General features: G+C 36.9%; 1 protein-coding gene across 1 annotated transcript in view; it reads left to right on the top strand.

Moving 5' to 3' along the window:
• The window catches only part of LOC112055611 (uncharacterized), a 417,240-nt gene extending 397,115 nt beyond the window's left edge, over positions 1–20,125 (top strand). Inside the window, exons 4-10 of the mRNA XM_052887456.1 lie at positions 6,836–6,996; positions 8,350–8,564; positions 10,345–10,511; positions 10,665–11,275; positions 11,358–12,873; positions 13,295–13,406; positions 13,869–20,125. Coding sequence (XP_052743416.1) covers positions 6,836–6,996; positions 8,350–8,564; positions 10,345–10,511; positions 10,665–11,275; positions 11,358–12,873; positions 13,295–13,406; positions 13,869–13,995 — 2,909 coding nt within the window. The 3' untranslated portion in view covers positions 13,996–20,125. The remainder of the gene's footprint in view (positions 1–6,835; positions 6,997–8,349; positions 8,565–10,344; positions 10,512–10,664; positions 11,276–11,357; positions 12,874–13,294; positions 13,407–13,868) is intronic.
• The last annotated feature ends 2,741 nt before the right edge of the window (positions 20,126–22,866 follow it).

Genomic DNA, 22,866 nt, shown 5'->3' with positions numbered 1-22,866 from the left:
TAATATTACATAGATAAACAAAGATACACGCATACTTTTTCAGTTTATAATATAGTATAGAGAGTAATCCAATAAATTATTCAGGAGGAAATGTATACTGCCAAGTTAGTCGGGACCTATCCGCCTATCCGCAGGTAGGGCGCGTCGAGTCGAATTTGTCAGTTTCGTCGTACCCGGGCTAATGTATTCGCGAAAGTTTGGTTAAGCCGACTCATCGGGTTGAGTCTCGAAGGAAAAACGGGGCGTTAGCTAATGGAAACGAGTTCCGATCGAATGTTGGCCGGGGCATTGGTTCTCAAACTTTGCTCTAATTCATTTTGTCTTTTACTTACTTTTTGGGTTTCTCTTAACTTTTGTTAAAGTTTAAAAAATGTCTCAGCTGTTTTTTATGTCGAAGTAATATTACAGAATTGATGACTATCTTTATGACGAATATTTAATTTAATGGAAGTAATCGGCTCTGCTTTTTTCTCCATTAGATAAAATGATAACAAACTAAATTACAGTTTCAACATTCCGTTTTCGAGCAACCTCCTAAATTTCTGGCCAGCTCATCTCGTTAGATGATAATTATGCTAACCGATGGTAGAGTCACTACTCGTAGACATGAGATTTAAAATGTTCTCAGTTTTATTCGTTAGTCTTTATGTATAAGTAAACAATAATCATGAAATTTTGCACATACACTGACGAGAAAGATAACTATGAAAGAAAATGTCATAACAATTTTAGATATTATATTATAGAGTTATAGTAATACAATCCCTATGGATAGAATAACTATAAAAGGTTTATAAAATACCAATGTCTAGCAGACGAAGTTACGAACGACAGCAAGCATAGATTAAATAAGATTAAAATAAGCAGCAGTAAGACTTACTCTTAACACACTACGGCTGGCGATTATAACTACATCTCGAACTGTAACAGTTTGGGAAGCTCTGGTCCAAGGTGACGGGGGTTTGCCAAATTTCGGGATGTCGTGATTATTTCGACGAATCGGTAATTAGATTTGGCGAACGCGGTCGGAATAAAGTGTATGTTGATTCGTCCGGACTCGTCTGTGAATGCTAATGTAGTTTTTATTTGCTCGGTTACGTCACAGCTTCCTAAAACGTTCCTAGTCTTACTGAATACGTTATTTAAAAGCTATGAAAAAGTCTGGTCAAAGAGTCTGTGACAGTCACACCTTTGATATTTGAAAAAAGTTGAAAGTTCAGTTCAGTCAGATAACCCTTGATTATCCTAACGGTGTTTGGCGATTGGATTACGGTAAACGTAAAAAGATTCGCACGTTGATGCCTACTATAAAGTAACTGTTATTGAAATTCCATAGTTGCTTCCCATATTTATCTTTAGACTGCGTCCGTTCTTAGACCTCTTTAATCCAGCCCTATCGCAAAATGTGTTCTAAATGGACACCTACTAACTATTAACTACCTCCCTGCCAAATTTCATCTTTGTTCGTCAAGCGGTTTTCGAGATTTCGTGATTTTCGCATTTATATATTAAGATATTTATCATATACTGATAAACTTTAAAAGTTTGTTAAATGGCGTTGATCAGTAAGAATAAAACACGTACCTACCACGACATATCTCGAGACGAGAATATATATCTCTCTCTCTCTCTAGTTGCGTTGAGACGAAAGAGAGCGACACGTTTTAACTCCGTTGCTATTGGTCGACAATTATGTAACAATTATGTAACAGGAAGGAAAAAATGTTTATTTTAAAATTGTGCCACACACCAAATTGTCTAACACTAATTATAGAGTATACTTATCTACTGTAAGCACTTGTTTTCCTCTTTATATAATTAAGTAAAGTTTTCTCTAAGCCTATAATTAAGTAGTTGAATTAATTTTATTAGTCGGCTCTTAGATAATTTATGATTATTATAATATACTTCACCGTTTGAGTCACGTGATATTTAATTTCTTAAAATGCACACAACTGAAGTTGGAGGTACATGCCCCGGACCGGATTCGAACCCACACCCTCCGGAATCGGAGGCAGAGGTCATATCCGCTGGGCTATCACGGCTCAGAAAAACATCGTGAGGAAACCTGCATACCAGAGAATTTTCTTAATTCTCTGCGTGTGTGAAGTCTGCCAATCCGCATTGGGTCAGCATGGTGGACTATTAGCCTAACCTCTCTCATTCTGAGAGCAGAAGCAAGCTCAGCAATGAGCCGAATAGTGGTAGATACTGATGATGATGATGATAATATACTTATTGATTTTTCGAAAAAAAAATGATAAATAATTTGTTAAAAAAATCATTGCCTATATTTTAAGTAACAATATCGTTTGCGAATAGTTTTTTAATGGAAGTCAATATTTGTGTTTTCGAAATAGGCATGTGGAAGCAATTTTCGAAAACAAATAAAACTGATCGGAAAGGGAATATCTGGAGCGCCATGATTGGAGGCCCTCGACGTGGATACAACACAAGAGGTCGCAGCGCGTTATTAATTCATCGCCGATAATACAAGCGTTTGTTTTTGAGGGACGAATCAATAATATAGTACGACTGCTTCGTTTCGCTTTAGTTTTGTTTTTGGGTTATACAAGGGGCCGATAAGTAAATTGCTAGAAAGATGGCGACGTTTTTTTTTGTATGGGCAAACCTCCGGCTTCCACGCGAATGTATCAGGGGTCCATCAACTGATCAAAGTGGGCAGCCGGGCATTCGTAATACGGCGCTACACCGCGAAATGAATGCCTTCAGACAATTGGTTAGATAGACAATGGATACTTACGGTCGAAGTGTCGCGAGTTGACCTGGGTTGGTTGACCCCAGTTGACGGGCGATATGAATGAGTTGTGTCTCATGTAGGTCGAGAATTGTGTATTTCAATGTGTTCACTCGTTTGCACTATACACTTTTATATCCAGGATAATTTTATCGTCCACTGCCGCGGCAAAAGACACAGCAGAGCAATAGACAACTAGAATAACATGGCGTCCGCAGCGCGCGCCACAATTTTGCCCGCTCAATTTTCAAAGTTTGCGGCGTCAACATTCTTATTTCATGATTCAAGGTATAAACATCTAGCAAAAACTTCGTTTTGCTTTTTAGTCAATCTTTATTCAAATTGAAATGTGAGAAAGGTTTTAGAGCAGCTGCACAACTGGTAAGATATTTCACACCTATCCGTGGACTGCACTTCAAACCCAGTTATTAAGAGCCCCCGCTCACATACAACTTTTAGTTGGCCGACTTAGTCGGCCGATTATAGAACAGGTACAGCGTTGTATGACAGCCTACACATCTTTCCAACTAAATCGTCCAACTAAATCACGCACAATTAAAAAGTCGTCCAACTATCGGCCTACTAAAAATTGTCAATGAGCGGCCACCCTAAGAGTTTCATGGTAGAAATGAAAATCTATAATGTTTAGTTTGGTGTAGGAAGTTGATTCATTAATTAATTGGTAGCACTGTAACAAAACAAACAATAAGTACAAAAAAAATATAAACATAAAACTTTAAAATAACTAATTTAATAGTATTGAATAAACGGTAAAAGTTGAGCATTGTTGACTTAGAAATTCGCAAAATCATAATCAAGTCTGTATAGGTACGACGTAATTCTCATATCAAAATTGAAATACAAAACGAACAACTTTGTATTCAAGCCACCCTACAGTGGATAAAGTAAATAAAAAATTAATGTAATATTCTATTCATGTGAAGGGCTTAAATGATGTTTTAAAAACCGTCGCTCGTTATAAAGACACTCGAGTCCCCCCCCCCGCGCCCCGCGGACAAAATCGCAATAAGGTAACAGGTTAATGCGAACAAAATTGTTGGATCTTTAAAAAATGTAGATAGAATTACGCGCTCCCATTTTTAAAAGTAATTAGTAGAAGTTTCAGCTGCAATTATGAGCGAGGGAAGTTAAATTAATAAGCCGTTGAAAGAGCTTCCTCCGGGCACTCCATTGCTTTACTGCTTTTCAGATTACTGCGTATTATTCAATGTTTTATTACATTTTGTTTCTATAACATTATGGATAGGACATTGCGATCGTACCTGAATATACCTATTATCGCGTATACTGTAATAATACGTTACTCATGTTCTCCCGTGTCGTATATGTGTGTAAGTATGTATATAATGTCCTTATTAGGTACCTCATATCTTCCAAACCGCTGAACGGATTTACGTAATTATGATATAGTTAGATTGGTCTTAATAACCCAAGTGTTCTTATAGATGAAAATAAAGAAAACCAAACATGGCGACTAAGACACGCTATAGACTCGTAGTGAAAAAAACTTTTTTTTTTCGAATATTGCGATATGGGTATCAAATTTAAGAGCTCATCAAGAGGATTTTATAATGGTATATCATGGCCATATTGAGAAACCCTACAATTAGAAAAAACGTTATTTATTTAATGACTATACAAAATACGCAATGCGAGCGACTTAGGTGCGAGCAGGTTAGGAAGTCGGGTTTTTTTTAATTTTTTAATTATTTTAATTTTTCATCAAAAAACTGTTGAAAAACAATTATAATAATTAATATAGCCGATGGAAGTCCAATGCTGGACCTCCTGTAATACCTGTAATACCTCTTGTAACGACTTCCATACACCACGGACTTGAATCACCAGCATCCAACAATAGCACGTAACTCGTTATGTTATTCGCCTAACAATATAAGTTCTTATGTAGAAAAGTGATTTAACGCATGAAAGTCACGAAATGGCATCACAGTGAGTCTGCAGAAAGCTTTGATCAGCCATCAATATGCTCGGTAGAGGCGGCGGTGGCGGGGGCGGGGGCGGATATTGCCAAAAAGCGGATAAAAGGGCTCCCGTGTTTTTGCGTTTTACGACGCACCCGGCGCGACTAAACGGGTAAAACTATTGTATTAACCTAAAATCTTATACTCGTTATCAGCATAAAACTGCCTATTTGAGCCCGCCAATCAGTATTAGCGTACGGTGGTGGGCTGCTGTTAGCCCTCTCCTGTAAGTCAGGCTTGGCCCTTTAGTGATACGTTGTAAGTGCAATGGATGATAATTATTATGATTGTGACTAGCTAGAAGTTTGTCCACGTAGCCTACGATAGTATCTGTGTGAAATTCAGTTACTCACAAATTCTGAATGGATGAAAAACCAAGAATTTTTCTAAGATAAGAAATAATCTATATGTGAATCCTTTCAGTAGCTTTTGTGCGAAAGAAGAACAGACATTTATAAGTTCAAACAAACTTTCGAATTCACAATATTAGAGGGATAGGATGAAATGTCATAAGCATACTAGCAGTACTTACGAGTAGACTTATCTACCCTAGGTTTTGAATACACCACTTAACTTAACCTTAAAACAATATTTAATAAAATTTTGTTAATACGGCTATTCGTTACGTATCACACATACGTAATCACACATACGTGATTAATCACAGCATTTATGTCTGAAATGTAGACAACGACGGCAATGGCAAATAAAAATAAATCAGTAAATAGCCAATAGCACGCCCCGGCGAGCGCTGAGCCTGCGCGCCCGACAAGTGCTGTTAATTGAGACACGTGTTAAATCCCTCCTGACAGCTTATTCTGACAGAAAAACTACTCGCGGCAATCCCTAGCTTGATTTCTGGGGTTCAGTACCAGAACAAAACGAGATCTTAGGATTTTTGTTGTGACATTGGCATTTTTTCTCATTGTACATCAATGAGATCTACTTTTAGAACTTTCTTTTATAAAAGACCTCGACTTCAAGGTTTCTTGGTAACATTTTCTTGCCTAATAGTTCTTAGCAGTTTAGAGATGTTTTGTTAGTTACTCTTTCACGCCGAACTTACTGAATGGATTGTCATAGATACAGCATACAGATTTTACCCGAGATTAATAGAAGCTACTTTTTATCCCGGAAAAATCGTACCGTGGAACGTGGGATTAGTCAGAATTGGATTTCACGCAGGTATAGTCGTGTCTTCATCAACCCATTTTTGGCTCACTGCTGAGCTCGAGTCTCCTCTCAGAATGAGAGAGATTAGTCCAACAGTCCACCACGCTGGCCCAATGCGGATTGGCAGACTTCACACACGCAGAGAATTAATTCTCTGGTATGCAGGTTTCCTCACGATGTTTTCCTTCACCGATTGAGACACGTGATATTTAATTTCTTAAAATGCACACAACTGAAAAGTTGGAGGTGCATGCCCCGGACCGGATTCGAACCCACACCATCCGGAATTGGAGGCAGAGGTGATATCCACTGGGCTATCACGGCTCTCGTGGATAGTCGTGACTATCCCCTAATTTTATTATAATTTTGTAACAAATCCAATTCCATTAATGAATTGTTTAGAAGCATGTAGATAAATCCCGTAAATCTCATTATTTTATTTTGTATGCTTACCAAATAAAATATTTGCTCATTGTCACTCGTCACCATTTCCTTCATTCGACGCCGAGGCTCGGTAATCCCTAAATATTCCAATTGGAGGCAACCGTTACTAATTGGAGCCAGCAGCCGGCCGGGGTAATTGGACCGAGCCCTTCACCTAACCTTAATTACCGACTTCTGCACCAGGAAAAGTTCTAGTGCTGAGCGTGGAATTAATTACTCCATAGTTCCTAGGGTTGTACTAACCAAATTATTACTAGAGTAATAAGGAATAATTCTGATTTTAAAACTATTGTACCCTAACGTCATGATTAAATATTAAAATTCATGGATAAAACATCTTCGTCTCGTTTGCCTCTATTAAAACTACCTACTATTGATTTACCAACCGTAAATCCATTACCCATTTTCTTAATTATCTTTAATAGGAGTATTAAGTAACATCTGCGTGTTGTTTCAGACTGCCTCCACCTACAGCTGTACCGGGACCCCAAGGACCGCTACAAGAAGGGGCAGACCAAGGCGTCGCTGTCGCTGCAGCACTTCCTCGGCTTCGAGTCGGGCTTCACGCTGGACAAGGAGTCCAACACCATCGCCATCATCTGCCAGGACGTCACTGTGGTACGTCAGCACTCGGCCCTGCGACAAATCGTAGCGACCTTAGACAGAGAAAATGCCATTTTCATTAAAATTATTTGCTTTTATACATCAAAATACTTCACAGGGATCCGTGGAACATTACTATCAAGTTAATTTTACGCGAATAGCTTCATCTTGATGAGACGCTCAACTTTGTATTTACGTTCTACGAAAATTCTTGAACCTGGTACCTAACTAGGTTAATTTTTGATTTTGGTAGTCAGGTACATAGCTCGAAGTGCCAATGGATATTGGGGTCATTGTGACCCATAAGTTGTTCTATCGTACTAAAAGGAATGTAACGGCTGCTGTCTACACGACTTCTCGGTGTTCAGAAACTTAAACTTAGAGCTATTGATGTCAAATATATCATTATGTTTAATTCTATATTATCTGTCTGAGTATTTTAAGCCGCAGATAAATATATACGACATAATGCACCACAATATAAAAAGTACTTAGCTACAGCTTGGTTAGCGTCCAACTTGCCATACAAGCCACATTTCATATAATTTCGTTGAATAAAACCAGAGCGTTGTCATTATACGCTGAATTTACGTTAAATGAAGTCACGCACGATATCTCCTCCACATCGCGCTTCCGAGTTATTTGTGCAATTGTAATTTGTAGAAAATAAAATAAAAATAACAAGCACTCATTACCGTTATGATATAATTGTTCTGCTAAACTTAATGTTACTGTCATATTGGTCCAGTGGTTAACCTATGAACCTTGAGGTCCTGGGATGCATTCGTGCTTTGCACCTAATGTTGAGCCCAGTAGAGATGGTAACTTAGTGGTGTTATATTCCATAATAAATAACTATAGTAACCGACAGTCTCCGGCATTATTGTATTTAACATCTGTCAGGGATCGTTTACACATTATCACCGCCACCAAATTGCAACAAAGCAGTGAAGTTGGTCTCGAATTTTTGTTTGATCTACTATATCGGCTGAAATGATGGTGATCACCGATGGACGTCTACTGCAGGACATAGGGCTTTTGTAGAGACTTCCAAACATCACGATACTGAGCCACCTGCATCCATCGAATCCCCGCGACTCGCTTGATGTCGTCAGTCCACCTGGGGAGGGGTCGACCAACACTGCGCTTTCTAGTGGGTGGACCCCTATCTCCATCGGCTCTTCGAACTATGTGCCCCGCCCATTGCCACTTCAGTTTTGCGACTGGTTAAGCTATATCGGTCATTTTGATTCTTCTGCGGATCTCCTCATCTCTGATTCGATCACGCAGAGTTACTCCGAGCATAGCTCGTTCCATCGCTACTCTTATGATACTGGCTATATTTTAATTTAAATATTATTGATTCAGGTTTTAGCATTCGAGACCAGGGAAAGACTGATCGCCTGGCAGGTGAAGGTGGGCGGGCAACTGGGCTGTTCCAAGGAGTACCTGGTGATGATCGGCGGCGGCTCGAGGAAGCTGCCTGCGGGCCCGGCCAGGCTGCACATCCAGGGACGAAGGTTTGCTCTCACCAGCGGGGTGCCGCCTCGCCTGCTGGGGTTATGGGAGCTAGCTCATTTGAGGTAATTAACAAATAGTAAGCTTTTTATAACTGGTCTTGTCTGGTGATGTACCGTCACGATGCCTGTTCCTGCTGTTTTTGCCAGCGCTGCTGTATCTGAAGGCCATTATTGTCAGTTTATTTACAGACCCAGGAGGCCTTATGCCTACTCCTTAGATTGACGGACACAGGGCGTCACTTTTTAGGACGTTTTCTTCCGATTTCTGACTCTGTTTATAGGCGATGTTTTACTTATACCAAAAATCATTTTTGCCTTTATGTTTTAAGTAGATCAATCGATATATTTTGGAAAGTTATAAGCCTAAGGGCAATAAGAAACAGAGGAGTATAGACTAAAAACCTATTCCTATTATGCCACTTGTTTAAAGTTACAATGACTCCATTCCAAAATGCAAGTAATTCCATTCTGTTTTTCGTATTTCAGTAAAATACACTGCGAACATACGTCTCACTATTTCCCCTACAGTCTTCATAAAATTTCCAAGTCGTCAAACCGCGATAAACAAATTTCATTCTCGCGCATCCAACCCATTTCCACAGATCATAGCAGCGGAAGAAACAGTTCATAAAAATTTAAGACGCCTCACGACGGATTCGCCCGAATAAAATTGAAACGGGCGATAAAACTGAGTTTGGTCCAATGCAGTCGACATGGCACACAACAGAACAATAAAACTCGATCATTCCCGCCGGTCCATAAACGAGGCATCTGCTGGTTTATGTGGCTCGTCTGGACGTACGCGTAATGGCGTCGACTTCCGGCCGGCGGCCATTTCGTGCGACGCGCCATCTTGTCGACGCTTTTGATGTGACTTGCCACTCTCGCCAGCTGCCAACAATGGCGCGGTGCACGGGTTTTTAAAATTGTGACAGTCACGGTTTGTTAGCCGGATGAGGGATGATCCTCTAATGGTAGTTTTCCGTTTTACCGAAAAATGTGCGGAGCATAAAATGTGAGCTTTTGAGAAATCGTTAAAATGACATCAAATAGAACATAAAACCTCTTTACTTTACAGATCGAGACGTTATTAAATATTTATTTTAATAATAATATTTTTGAATAAATTAGCTTTAATTTCATCGACATTTTTTAAATGAAATATTTAAAAAATAAATTATTCTAAGATTTCAATTTCTTATAGACATAAAATATACTGCTAACATATTATAAAAACAAAAATTAGAAATCACAAGTGATCACAAACAAGAACAAATGTTACCAATTAAGTTTCAGAAGCCATTGCTTTTGTATTTGCTTTATATGAAAGAGCGGCAACGTATGAGTTATCCGACCACAAGTTCGCAACATTCTGCTTTATTCCGCAACTGTGCAATGCTGCGTTAAACTGCGGTTAGGCAGTCGTTTTGCAATAAAGTTATCTTACTTTATTCTGATATAGCAGTATTTAGAATACAGCAGTATTTAAATATTCCTTTAATAAGATTCTCTTAGCAACATTAAATAAAATTAGAAAGAAACCTTCCTTTTGGCTTTTTCATAGTCATAAAACAGTTAAGATTGGTCAATAAAGGAAGAAATGCAAAAAATGATATCTAAAATTTCTGGCTATACCTACGAGTACTTACATGCTAATGTCCTGCTAACTACTTAATGGTTTTTTTAGGTTCTCATACTTAGACTACAAAAACGAAGGACTACAAACTCAAAGAGCTACTCGCAGAGATGTTTATCTAATACAAATATATTTAAGCCGAATTTCATTAACAGCAATAGGTAACGAAAATATAAGTTTTAACTACCCATCGTGTTTTCTGTGTAGGCGTTACGGCGTAGTAGAGGGCCGATTCTGCTTCGAAGGAGGCTCGCACTGCGGGAAGGGCGAGGGTCTTCACATGCTCATGACAGACCAGGCTCAAGACATCGCTGATGCTTTTGATCAGGCCGCTCAAGGGAAACTACAACAGAAGGCAACTACCCAAAGGACAGGTGTCAATTATACTCTGATTTTAATTATTCTAGTAGTTTACTTTCAATGAAAGTTCAAAATTCTCAAAGACAAATTATAAAACTAATATACGTTTTGAATTTAAATATAAGGTACCTAACACTGATACTGATAATAATTAATACTATTTCCAGCTGATCGTGCAACTAAATCTCGACCAAACACAAGATTATCGGATTTCAATACAACTGATCCAAATCTTCTTGACACAGCTAGTGCACTTTATGAGGAAAACTACTTTGGCGAAGATTGTGGAGAGATTTCTCCCTTTTGGCCATCGGCAGAAGCACGAGGATTTGACGAAAGAGAATATAGACCAGAAACAGAAATAAGTGTGAAACCACCGTGGAGCGGGGCAGATCACGTCACATTAGAAAGATGCAATAATTGTTTGACAAAACTCGGTGGCTTGACTCAGTCTTCAACTGTAACTTTAAATACACGAGGTAATTTTAACCCAGCGTGGACTATGGAAGCTGTTCCTGAAAGTAGTTCTGACAATTCCTCTAACAGTACGGAATACTTTACACCGAACGCGCCGAAAAGAAATCAAGACTCATGTCATTGCAAAGATCAGCCTCCGCAAAGACCTCCAAAACCCCTGCAGTATGACAAGAAAAAACCGCCAGCTCCATTGCCTCCACAAGCTTGTAAATGTAACTCAAATGATATTTTTTGTCCAAGCAGTAATCCAAAAGTTGGCCCATATGAAAACTATGATGTTCCCAAAGTAGCACATAGTGAGGTAAGTAATTAGTTAATTTACGTTAATTTTAACTCTAAGTATTATTATAAATCAAATTTTATATTCATAATACATTTTCTAGGTAGTGGATAATGCAGAATATTATGACACACCAAAAAGGATAAAAAAAGCTTTAGCTGATGATCTTTTTCAAGTTACCCAACCTTCTGTACCTGGATCACTAGTGTTAAAGAAAAAATGTGGTTGTATATTGAAGTTTGGGTCAAAAAAGAATCCAGTTATAATAGACAGCGATGAAAATCTGCAGCCCGATGATTGTCCGTGCCAAAAAGTTACAAACTGGGCAAACACTTTAATTAGTCTACCGTATTGTAAAAGAAGCACAAGTAGTGAAAGATTAAACACAGAACTCAGTAATACCAATAATGATGATACCGCTATTTATGCTACTGTAGATATTTCTAGAAAAACTAACCGACAAAGTACTGTTTCTGACCAAGACAAAAGTCACGATGGAGCCAGTGCTACAGTATTTACGAATTATCAAAATGTGGATATTCGTGACGATAAAGCATTTGAAGGTCCATATGCTAATTATGAAAATCTTGAATTTGCTTTATCATTAGAGTATTATGAAAACGCTAAGGATTTACTAAAGAAAGCAGGAGTCACCCAGAGTGAACTTGATGCTCTTAGCGCTAATATAGATTTAGCAACCGCAACTTTACCACGAAAACCGAAGACTTGTGTAAAATGTAACCACCATAAGTCTCTAACTGGCAATGAGACTCATAATAAAACTGATGAATATTTATTGATGGAACCACCAAACGATGTCAGGCGAAATATAGTGTGTAGAACTGTAGGTCTTAACCCTGGATACACACCTATGTCTCCAAATCCTAATTGGTCACAAAGTTTGAAGCACCCCATCTCGAAAGTTCATAGAGCTGAAATAGAGAAGTCACTAAGTATACCAACGTTAAATGGTAGTGGTTGTCATACATTTGACGTCTCTCCTAATATCAGTAAGGAAGCAAAACGATCCAGTTCAGTAGACTCAGCTAGACTTTTAGAAGATTTAAAAGAATTTGATAGTAGCATAGGCAGCCATGCAACAACGTCATCTATGGAAACATTAAGAAATTTGGCCTTAGAGAATAGATTGTCGTCCCCCAGCGAAAACGACCGAGAATGTTACGAGTGTTGTAAATCTTCTGGGTCTGAAAATAAGACTTCTGAAGACAGTTTTTCCAAAGATATACCACATTTACGGAATAAACACATGGATAACGCTGCAATCAAAAGATCATCTAGTGTTCCTTGCAAAGGTGGTAATCGAGATTCATCGAGTTCGAATGACTCAGGTGTTTCCAGTTGTTCCTTAAAACATGGTGTTGGAGAATTTCAAGAGTTCGAAATGCCTCTAACATCAGGTAGTTCCAGGTATCAATACATGGTACATAAGAGAATGCGAGGGAATCTATCAGGATCAATACATTCCTCATTGCCACGGAAATCTAAATCATCGGATCCTCTAAGAGACCAACCAATGCAGTTGCATAAAAGTCATGGTACTGCTAAGTCATCTTCAGCTGAAGCTGAGGTTCCTGTACTACCTCCAAAGCAGTTCAAAGGTATGTATAATATTGCACAATGCAATAGTTTTATATCCATTTACGTATAAATAAACTAAATTTATAAGAAATCTATTCGAGTAGAAGTAAGGTAGACTAAAAGGAAGAGAATTATGGCAAGAAACTTTTGAATATTTTAATTTGCACTTACGCTAGGAACAGTAACATTGATTTAAATTATTTAATTGTGTACATAATAAACTGTTTATTATATAGAGAAAAAATACATACATTACATAAAAAACTCAAGTTAACTTATCCTTATAACTATGCAAATCGTGCACACATGAAATGGTGGCAAGAAAACTAACTGCATTTTCGCGCTGGACAGCCAGCCTGATTCTTTAAAATGAGCCAGCTCTCCTCTCACTAGTCAAGGCAACTACCTAGTTGACTAATAATTTTGTTTATTTGTAACTAGGAGTATTGGACACGCACAGCACGTCTAGCGGCACCTCGGACATGTCTGACTACATTGAAACTCTGTCCTTGACTTCTTCACACTCTTCTTCGGATAATCAAAGTGGATTGAGGTATATTTATAACAAATAATACTTTTTGGTTACATTTAGTTATAATTATCAATTATCAAAACTCTTTTTCTCATTTTCCTCAAAAATACAAAATATTGAATTAACTTGAATCAGCTGTCGGTCGGAGGTCGGTTGGTTAGTTGGTCAATCGGTAAAAAATCTCAGCTAAGAGTCGGGAACTTCGTGATTTTACTCCCTCGGCGAGCACTTATTATTAACATCCTCTATATATCTGGTCGTTACAAAGTCAAACTTTGTCGCCTAAGACCACCAACCCACTTTGGATCAGCGTGATGGGTTTGAGCTTCACATCCGTCTCTTGTAGAGAGAGAAACCTGGCCCCGTAAGGCTTTCAATTATTCAAATGATGGTGAATAATTATGATGTATTTCTTACTATTCATATTTATTGTTCATGTAACTGTGACTAAATTCACAATTTCATTCTATGTTACGTTTCCAGGATAAGTCGACAACCGACGAACACCCTCCGACCTCGCTCCGGCAAGGAGTACCACAACCTCGACCCCATCATCACGTCTATGTACAAAAACGGGAAGAATATCGGAAACTACACCAATCTGCCATAAAATGTCCTCGTAATTATATTGTGATTATAAACAGAAAAGCATGAAATTGGTGAGATGAGACTGGGCGGTAGATAATTACTGTTTTACATAAACTCAATACTCTACATCAATAAATCTTTGTTGTCTACGTAAAATGTTTGTACATAAACTTAAACATCGCTCTCTAGTTGTTGATGTAGGAAGGGAGTTAGAATTTGTTATACAAAATAAATACGAAGACGCTTGTGTGTAAACTATTGGCTCCTACCCAATATGCGATATATGTGTTTGAGTTGAGTATCAATACACTATACAATCACATTAAACACTGATTGTTTCATATTTTGAAATTTAAGTTTAATTATCAACATCCACAGCACTTCTTCTTTCTTTTTCTTTCTTACTTCCCAATATTTCCTCTGCAAAATATGTAGAGGAAATATTGGGAAGTAAATACGAGTAATAAGCATGAAACATTTAAATAAAGAGGCCAAAGATTTTTTCTGTTTTCATAGAATTCAGGAACATGAAAACCATAATTTTCATTGAAATAATATGCTTATAATTCTCTACCCTCAGTAAATTTCACCAATAATTAATACTATTATTGTGGACTGCATAAATATAATATTTGCAGCTAGATTGGATAATGAGTATGCATCCAACTTTAAATAATTTTATGCTAAATCGTAATGATAGAGGTATTTTATTGTAAGTAAAGAGAAACAAAGGTTGTAATGAAAATCATATTATGCTTCTTAATAATAATATTTTTTTGCCTTGCTCACAAACGTTAATTTCATTGTTTTTAAAAGAAACTTAGTTGATTGCTTATTATGTTTAATTTTACTCTACATAAATAAGCCAAAAAGCTTCGAAAAAAGGTAACCTTTTTTGTTTTGACCGAGGCACTCCCGTATCCCCAGATTACTTAAACTTAGCTATCGCATGTAAGCAAGGCTCGTCGTGTTAATCTCTATAATGTATCTGGAAACGATTTGATATAATTTAGTGGACCGAGCCAACCTGTACTTCAACTCTTCAACAACAACTTAGCAACGGCAAATAATTTCAACAAATTGTCCTACAGTACACACATTGCAGTAAACTACAGCAGTCCGTCAGACGTAATCATTGACTTTTAGATTTGTCAAACTAACAAACGAATTTAAAATGTTTATTAAACTCTCTAATTAACAAATTGATGCTATGTGTTATTATTAACAATCGATATAATAATATCGATTCTCGATTTTTACTGTAACTTCTAATACACTACGAATAATATATGTTAAATGATGTTGAGTTTGTACATAATAGACTTATGGCGAAAATTATCTAAAACAATGTTTGAGTTAATTGCCAGAAGTTGCACAAGAAGAACATGTTACGCTTGCGCTTGTGTCCGGTACGCTTAGGTTTCGATAGTATAAATTACTTACTATAATAATTCTGAGATAGCTCAGACTGAGAGTCTTATTAACTGGGTATGCAAATTTTTATCCTATGTACAATTTATTCACCTACATTATTACAAGGGGCGTTTGAAAAGTTAGTAGCCATCTTCATCAAAACCCTCAAAAAATGGATAGACCTCTTTGAGATCTACATTTTTGGATTTTTTTAAACTCATAGGTGGTTTTATCAACTTAAGTAAGAAATAAAAGTTTGATAGAACTAGAATATGTGAAGTGAGGTAAGGTTACAAAAAAATACAAAACCACACTGATGAATTTCTGCTTTCAACCGACATGTGAACTCGCACATTATCCTGATGAAACAAAACCTTTCTTCTCAATAATCCTGGCCGTTTTTCTATAGCTTCTCCTCTGAAGAATCGCAGCAGATTTCAATAGTAAGCTGAGTTTATAGTTACAACTTTTTTTATGTAATCCACCATAATTATATCCCTAAAATCTCAGAAAACTGAAGCCATTACTTTTCCAGCGGATAAAACCGCTTCTGCATTTTTGAAATAGCGAATTCTGGTCGTGTCCACCTTTTAGACTATACTTTAGTTTCTGAAGTATAGTAAAGTATATGTATTACTTACTTCACTTACTTACTTTATTATTTACTTCAACGGGATCACGTGGGAAATCGTAACGAATGCAAATAAATGAATGAAATTTTATACTAGTGAATATTGTAGCTTCAATAAAATGAGGGTACTTTAAAAACAGTATGACATTCCGTTATGTCGATATGTTAGGCTACAAACTTTTCTAACGACCCTAGTATATTTGCTGTGAAACAAAAACGATAGCTATTGTTTAGATTTGACCTCAGCCTAACAAAATATAGAATTTACATTTATATGAAATAAGACTGACATTATATTTTATTTTCCATTGTTTTGATAATTTGTGATCCATATTCTTTATTTTATTTATTCTAATAAGGAATCTAGTCAGACAAATGCTTAAGATAATGTATTTAGTTGATTATTTTCGTTATCGTTTTGGTGTGGCTGCTCTACGTTTTTTAAATGTTTATTTGGAGCGTTTTAAAATGGTAGGTATGATTGAGACCGACGAAATACTAAAACAATAGTATATATGAATTGTTTTGATGTGGCACATATATACACAACCGATGAGATTGTTTATGAGACGGTAAACGTTATTTTCTTGGAAAAGTGTCTAAAAACTGGCCAATTATTTAAAATCGTTAGTCAGGCACTAGTGAATGTGTTGAGGTGTCATGTAAGAGTAATAAAAAGTATATTATCTGTACTTCAAGATAGAGGTGAAGTAAAATCTACCACGTTAAACATTTCCATCTCTAACAGTCTACCAAGAGGCTGAGACAAAGTCTATTTTACGCTAAGTACGACTCATGATCAAATTGTATGAAGATTCCATTTTAGTTTAGCGGTTTTTGGCAGCAGTAACCAAGCTATTACTTTGTGTGGCGGATCGGCTCAACGAATGAATGTTAATAGTTTATCGTGGCGCTAACTTCGTGGCGCGAGGCAAGCCAAGTCTCGGCTTGTCCGAGTGCCAGCCGATATTGTCTGTAGTTTTTTTACTGTCATCACACATGAGGCGAGTGCCCAGAGCCTCCATTTTATGGGGCCTCTGAGCAAAAGCCTCTAATGTTAATACTATTTACTCCATTGTATAGTTTATTAACATTCATTCGGCTTATCTTGACCTTGAAACATTTTAAGTTCTAGAGTTTCTACGAATATAATATGTCGTAAGAACACTTTGTTTGTACATTTGTCAAATAATCGTTAAAATTGTAAGAAAATTTTTATGGGCTGATGTGGATCCTGATAATTCTTAAGATCATGACATTTAACGTAAGCGGTGGATTCACATACGTTATGGTGACACTGTGAAAATAAAAGAATGCTAACAATATATTTAATAATATAATTTGGGGCAACTACATTGCATGTTTTGTAAAGTGAGAAGCTTACCCCCGAAGTATTTAATTTTATCGCCATTATGTATGTGTATAAAAGTGTAAGCTACCCACCAAGACCTAAAATGGAAATCAATAATTTCTGAAGATCACCTACCTATCATCATCATCAAATGCGGAACGTTGAAGTACTTTTAGTTACTTTTATTAGTAAAGTCAGACCTTTTCCGATCGCAATTAGACAAGCCTAAATAAATTTCAGTCTAGTACCAATTAATAAAATTTACGTATGTCTCTATAATACTCTAGGGGCAATAACATCTCACTGTTTAGAAGATTTTAGGAATGTGTTTGTTATGTGAGAACTTAGTCTTTTATTTTGTTTTCAAATGCATCATTAGAACGCAAAGTGAACAGTAGTATATAATGTAAAGTTGTATAAATGTCCGGGGTGAGCACACAACGAGTAACCGTAGCGGGTAGGATGTAACTGCGTTTTGTACCATGTTTATTACTCTATGTAACCGCTGCTGTTACATATTCTAGCCCTAAGATAATTATAAGATAGAGAACAAATATATCTAAAATACTTTCGACTATGTTTGATATAAAACAAAAATCACCATTTACATCACATGAATTTTTTTATAGGTCATCTTTTTGCGAAAAATCTATACGTCATCAATTATTATATAATAATTTTACAAAATAACTGTCTTAAATATTATTAATTGACTAAATAAAATTTGTTTGTAACGATTTAATTAAAAACTACTCGACTGATTTTAAAAATTGTTCGACCATTAAAAGCTCACAAACCAATTGTTCACAAGTAAAAAAAAACTACTAAATTTAATCCCACGGGAACGCGTATTACGCAGTTTAATCCCTCGATAGTGACAGACGTGAATTTAGCTTTTATGTCAGAAAAGCTTAAATAAATATGAAATGACGATTTATAACTTGCTAAACTTTTTAAATAAAATGAAAACCAGTGATTTGTTTCTATTCTATTGACCGAACACCAATTTAGACAGAACAATAACAATTAACTTTTATTATTTCAATTGAAACTTATATACTATAGTATTGATAATAATAATTTGAATAGAATCCCAAATGGTCTAAATAATAGGCAATCAACTCGTATATCATTAAAATCATTTACTTAGTCACCAGCAGTGTCCCATGGTATCCCTTGACAATAATGAGATATTAATATGTAGCCTACGTTCTATTTGTAAACAGTCTATCTGAAGGCTAAATTTCATCCTGATCCGTTTAGCTATTCTCCTAACTTATACAGATAATAGCTATAACATACAGAGGGAGATGGCGATGATTACCTTTTTTTTACTTTAGCCCGTGACTACAATGTCATGTGATGGTAAGTTATGATGCAATCTTAAATGGAAGCGGGCTAACTTGTTAGGCGGAGGATGAAAATTCACAACCCTTTCGGCTTCTATTCAACATCGTACTGGAACGCCAAATCGCTTGGCGTTACGTCTTTGCTTTGTAGGGTGGTAACTAGCCACGGCCAAAACCTCCCACCAACCGGACCTGGACCAATTAAGAAAATCTTAATAGGATAGCCGGGGATCGAACCCAGGACCTCCGTCTTGTAAGTCCACCGCGCATTCCACTGCGCCAAGTTCGTCTATACACTTTATCTATAATAGTCGACGCTCCGCTGTTTTACGAACGTAATTTCCGTTCTCGTGAAATTACTCGAATACAATATAACCTATGTTACTTGGAGAAGATGTAGTTTTATAATGGTCAAACAATTTTTAAATTCGGTTGTTTATTAATTAAATCGAAACAAACAATCCAAGATGAACTCGAATCATAACCCTAAAGTATTTAAACTAATTCTATAACATTAGTTTAGATATCAAACTTTGTTTAAATTTTTTTTAGTTTTTAATTCTAGCATAAAGTCTGCTGTGAGAAAATATTAAATTCAAAATTTCACTCAGCAATAGTTTTCTGTTTATAACTCGTAACTATTCATTTGTCCGCGGCAAACTGTATAAAGCCAACACATAACTTTGTAGTTCGTACGAAACGAATGATGCATTGAAATGTAAAAATGTTTCCTCTTCAATAAAGAACTAAAACACAGTTTCGTTTCGCTGTGACTGCGCGGTGAGTGTGAATGGGCGCTAACGATTACTTGCAATGTAATTAATGACCTAAAGCCTTTCATCCGACATGTACAGTATAAAGCTTTTATTTCCCATTTAAAAAGAAGTACGATTGAAAGTTTATATTTAAATCGTATTTCTGTTCTATTAATTTCAACCTAAAATAGGTACGAGTAAGTACAATAAATTTATATTTACCTTTCTTTAAAAAAACCTTAAATTCATATATTTAAATAGGCCTACTAATAGATTTTTTTAAAAAGAAGCTGTAAAATATTTATTCTTATTATCCTTAGAATTACTACAATACTTTATGTTACTATTTATTAATTTTAAATTACTTAATATTTATTTATGATTATAAGACTTTGAAATTTGAATAATTTAATAAAAATAATAATCAGTGACATAATTTTAATAACAATTTTGTCGCGATGTTCATAAAACGATTTGTATAAAACTCATCCTTATGTATGATAGAGTCGACTTGATCTAATACCTACCTATTGTATAATACCTACATATCTGTAGTTATATCGCTAGCATGTACCCCTCCCCCCCTCCCCCTACCGACTACCCTCAAGTTACCTTTGTATACCTACATATAAATAAACATTATAGTTATTTGTAACTGGTTGTTTCATTTCCTCGGCATCTATACTCGTAGAACACTAGGTTTGGATGAGTAATACTAATGTCAAAAGTTTTGACGATAAGAATGACTCCCAGAGCTATTATGTATCTCGGTGTACTATTCAAATAATTTAAACATCGATATTTATTATAGTTTCGTTTTTGCAATCATCTAACATTGTTTTAGAATTTAAACTACCGTGACAGTGTTATTCATATTAATTGATTTGGCTAAAATTCACGTGATATAAGGTCGGAGGATCATTGCTGCTGCCGACAGAATCCGCTATTTCTTTCATTGTCACAAATAACAAACTTGGAACAAGATAGCGTTAGTTCGTTTTGCTTAAAAGAAGACGAGTCTAATGACGACATTAATGAACCTTCGGAGAGTGTAACGGAACCTTCACTCACCACTCAGTCCCAGCGCGCGATGCGAGCAGCTGCGCGCCGCGCCGCCGCTTCGCAGTTTGGATCGTGCTGCGTTACAAGAACCAGCTCATAACCAAGGACCCCGTATAGGTTCGAAACTAGTCGGGCATACTCCGACCTTATATCACGTGAGTTTTAGCCGTGTTTCATAATCAATTAACATCTAACATTGTGTTTTCAACGAAATGACGTTTTTTTTATTCTTTACAAGTTAGCCCTTGACTGCAAACTCACCTGATGGTAAGTGATGATGCAATCTAAGATAGAAGTGGGCTAACTTGTTAGGAGTAGGATGAAAATCCACATCAATGGTAAGCATCTACTGATCCGCATCGTACGTAGGGAATACTATACATCTGCGAAGCATCGCATCAAACGGTTTTTTTAATTTTACGGTAGATAAAATCTGTTCGATGTGATCCATACGATAAAAATCAGTGGACGCACTTGTATAAATTTCTAAACAAAGAATACTAAAATCCGTTTGACGTACGGTGCTTACGATGTGGAAGTCTGTGCTTAGTTGGCAACGCGGGTAAGCGAGGCAAAACTACCCTTTTACTGCTCACATGCTTCTCAATTTTATATAAAATATTCGCGTACGTTAATCTTAAAAACGCATAAAAAATTCATACACCCTGTATCATGCCGCTAAAGTGACATAACAGCCGCTGTAGAACGCTTAACATTTTCAACCACAGAATAAAACAAAGCAAAAAGTTGGAATACGTGTAAATAATCTCACCAACAAGCGCTAGACTGTAAGTGTATAGTCACCTGAATATTAGAAGAGAGTGTCGTTGCCGTTAAGTGCGCGCAGAGAGACTTCAGAGCTCTACGTCTTGACGCCTACCATTTGTGCGGTGGTGCTTGTATAACCTTTTATCATCGAAGATTAATGTCTTTTTTATTTTATTCTATGACAAGTTTGCCCTTGCCTGCGATCTCACCTGATGGTAAGTGACGATTCAGTCAAAGATTGAAGCGGGTATAATTGGAAGAAATACAAATTCACACCTCTGACAATATCTATACGCAGCATTGCATCGGAATGCTTACATCTTTGTCACGGCCGATGCACCGCACCAGATCAAAAATCATCGCCCATAGTTTAATTTCGCCGAAAAGAAGAAACACTGGCCAGAGTTCTACTGACATGATAACAGCTTTCTGTGTGTATTTTTTATTTTAATCTCTGACGTTTAATATCTCACCGCTCGTAACATTTGCATAACATTACCATTACAATTCTTTGCGCGCGGCGCGGGCGCGCGGCGGAACAAACAAAAACGATATACATAATTGTTCTAGTTTAAAACTCTCTTGATTAACGGCCAGCGCGCCATTGTTTTTGGACGATAAAAGTATTCCGTAATAAATCCGAAGTGGAAAAATACAATTGAACCGAATATGGGATAGAGAAAGCCTTTCACCTCGCCGTAAAAGGGTCATTATTGCAGCTGGTTTATGCCTGTTTTTATTAAAACAGAGCGAGTGTGACTACTGGGTCTGGTTATGACTATTGAACTTCTCTTTCTTTCAAGAATTTTTCAGCAGGCAGCTCGGAGTTGAAAGTTGGTGTTGTTACAACCTGTACCTCGGAGAGCATTACACCATTGCTCTCGGCCGTTACCACAATATGATAATGATCGTTACACTGTCAATTGTTATTGCTCTAAACTCACCAACCCGCGTTGTAGCAGCGTGGTGGCTTTACGCTTTAATTCCACTGTCCATCTAGCAGGTAATATTATTAGGCTGATTGTCATGATTTTGGCATTCTGGATACACTACTGGCGAAGGTTTCACCCAAGCTGTTTTTCCATCCTTCGTCCTTGTCCTTCGTTGTTGACCTACGAGAATAAATGTAACTAAATCTACATTTCCTTTTATTTTCTCCATTCTTGTGTTAATACACGAAATACCTAATGGAGAAAATAAAAGAATATATAGGTAAACTAGTCACAGACATATGTCCTATAGTTATGTATTACGTCACTGTTGACCGAGGCGCATTATCGGGCAGATTGCGTTTGTCGGCGCGTGTTTGTGTTTGTGTTCCATGAGCAGAGACAGCAAGCGCGATCGGTTTGTTATCACAACAATACCGCCACCGCCACTGTGCAGTGACACACGCTGGCTTATTGCGAACTGGCGATACAGCGATAGCAGTGCTGCGATACAAATCACACACGTGATATCACACATTAGGTATGTATAGAACATATTTGCCATAACTATATCATAAAATGTGGAGCTTATGACGTGATGGCTTTAGACGGCAAGGTTCCAGACCCTCAAGCAT

Source organism: Bicyclus anynana, chromosome 19 (assembly GCF_947172395.1).
Source record: "Bicyclus anynana chromosome 19, ilBicAnyn1.1, whole genome shotgun sequence".
Taxonomy (NCBI): Eukaryota; Metazoa; Arthropoda; class Insecta; order Lepidoptera; family Nymphalidae; genus Bicyclus; species Bicyclus anynana.
This window is presented reverse-complemented; position numbering and strand designations above follow the sequence as displayed.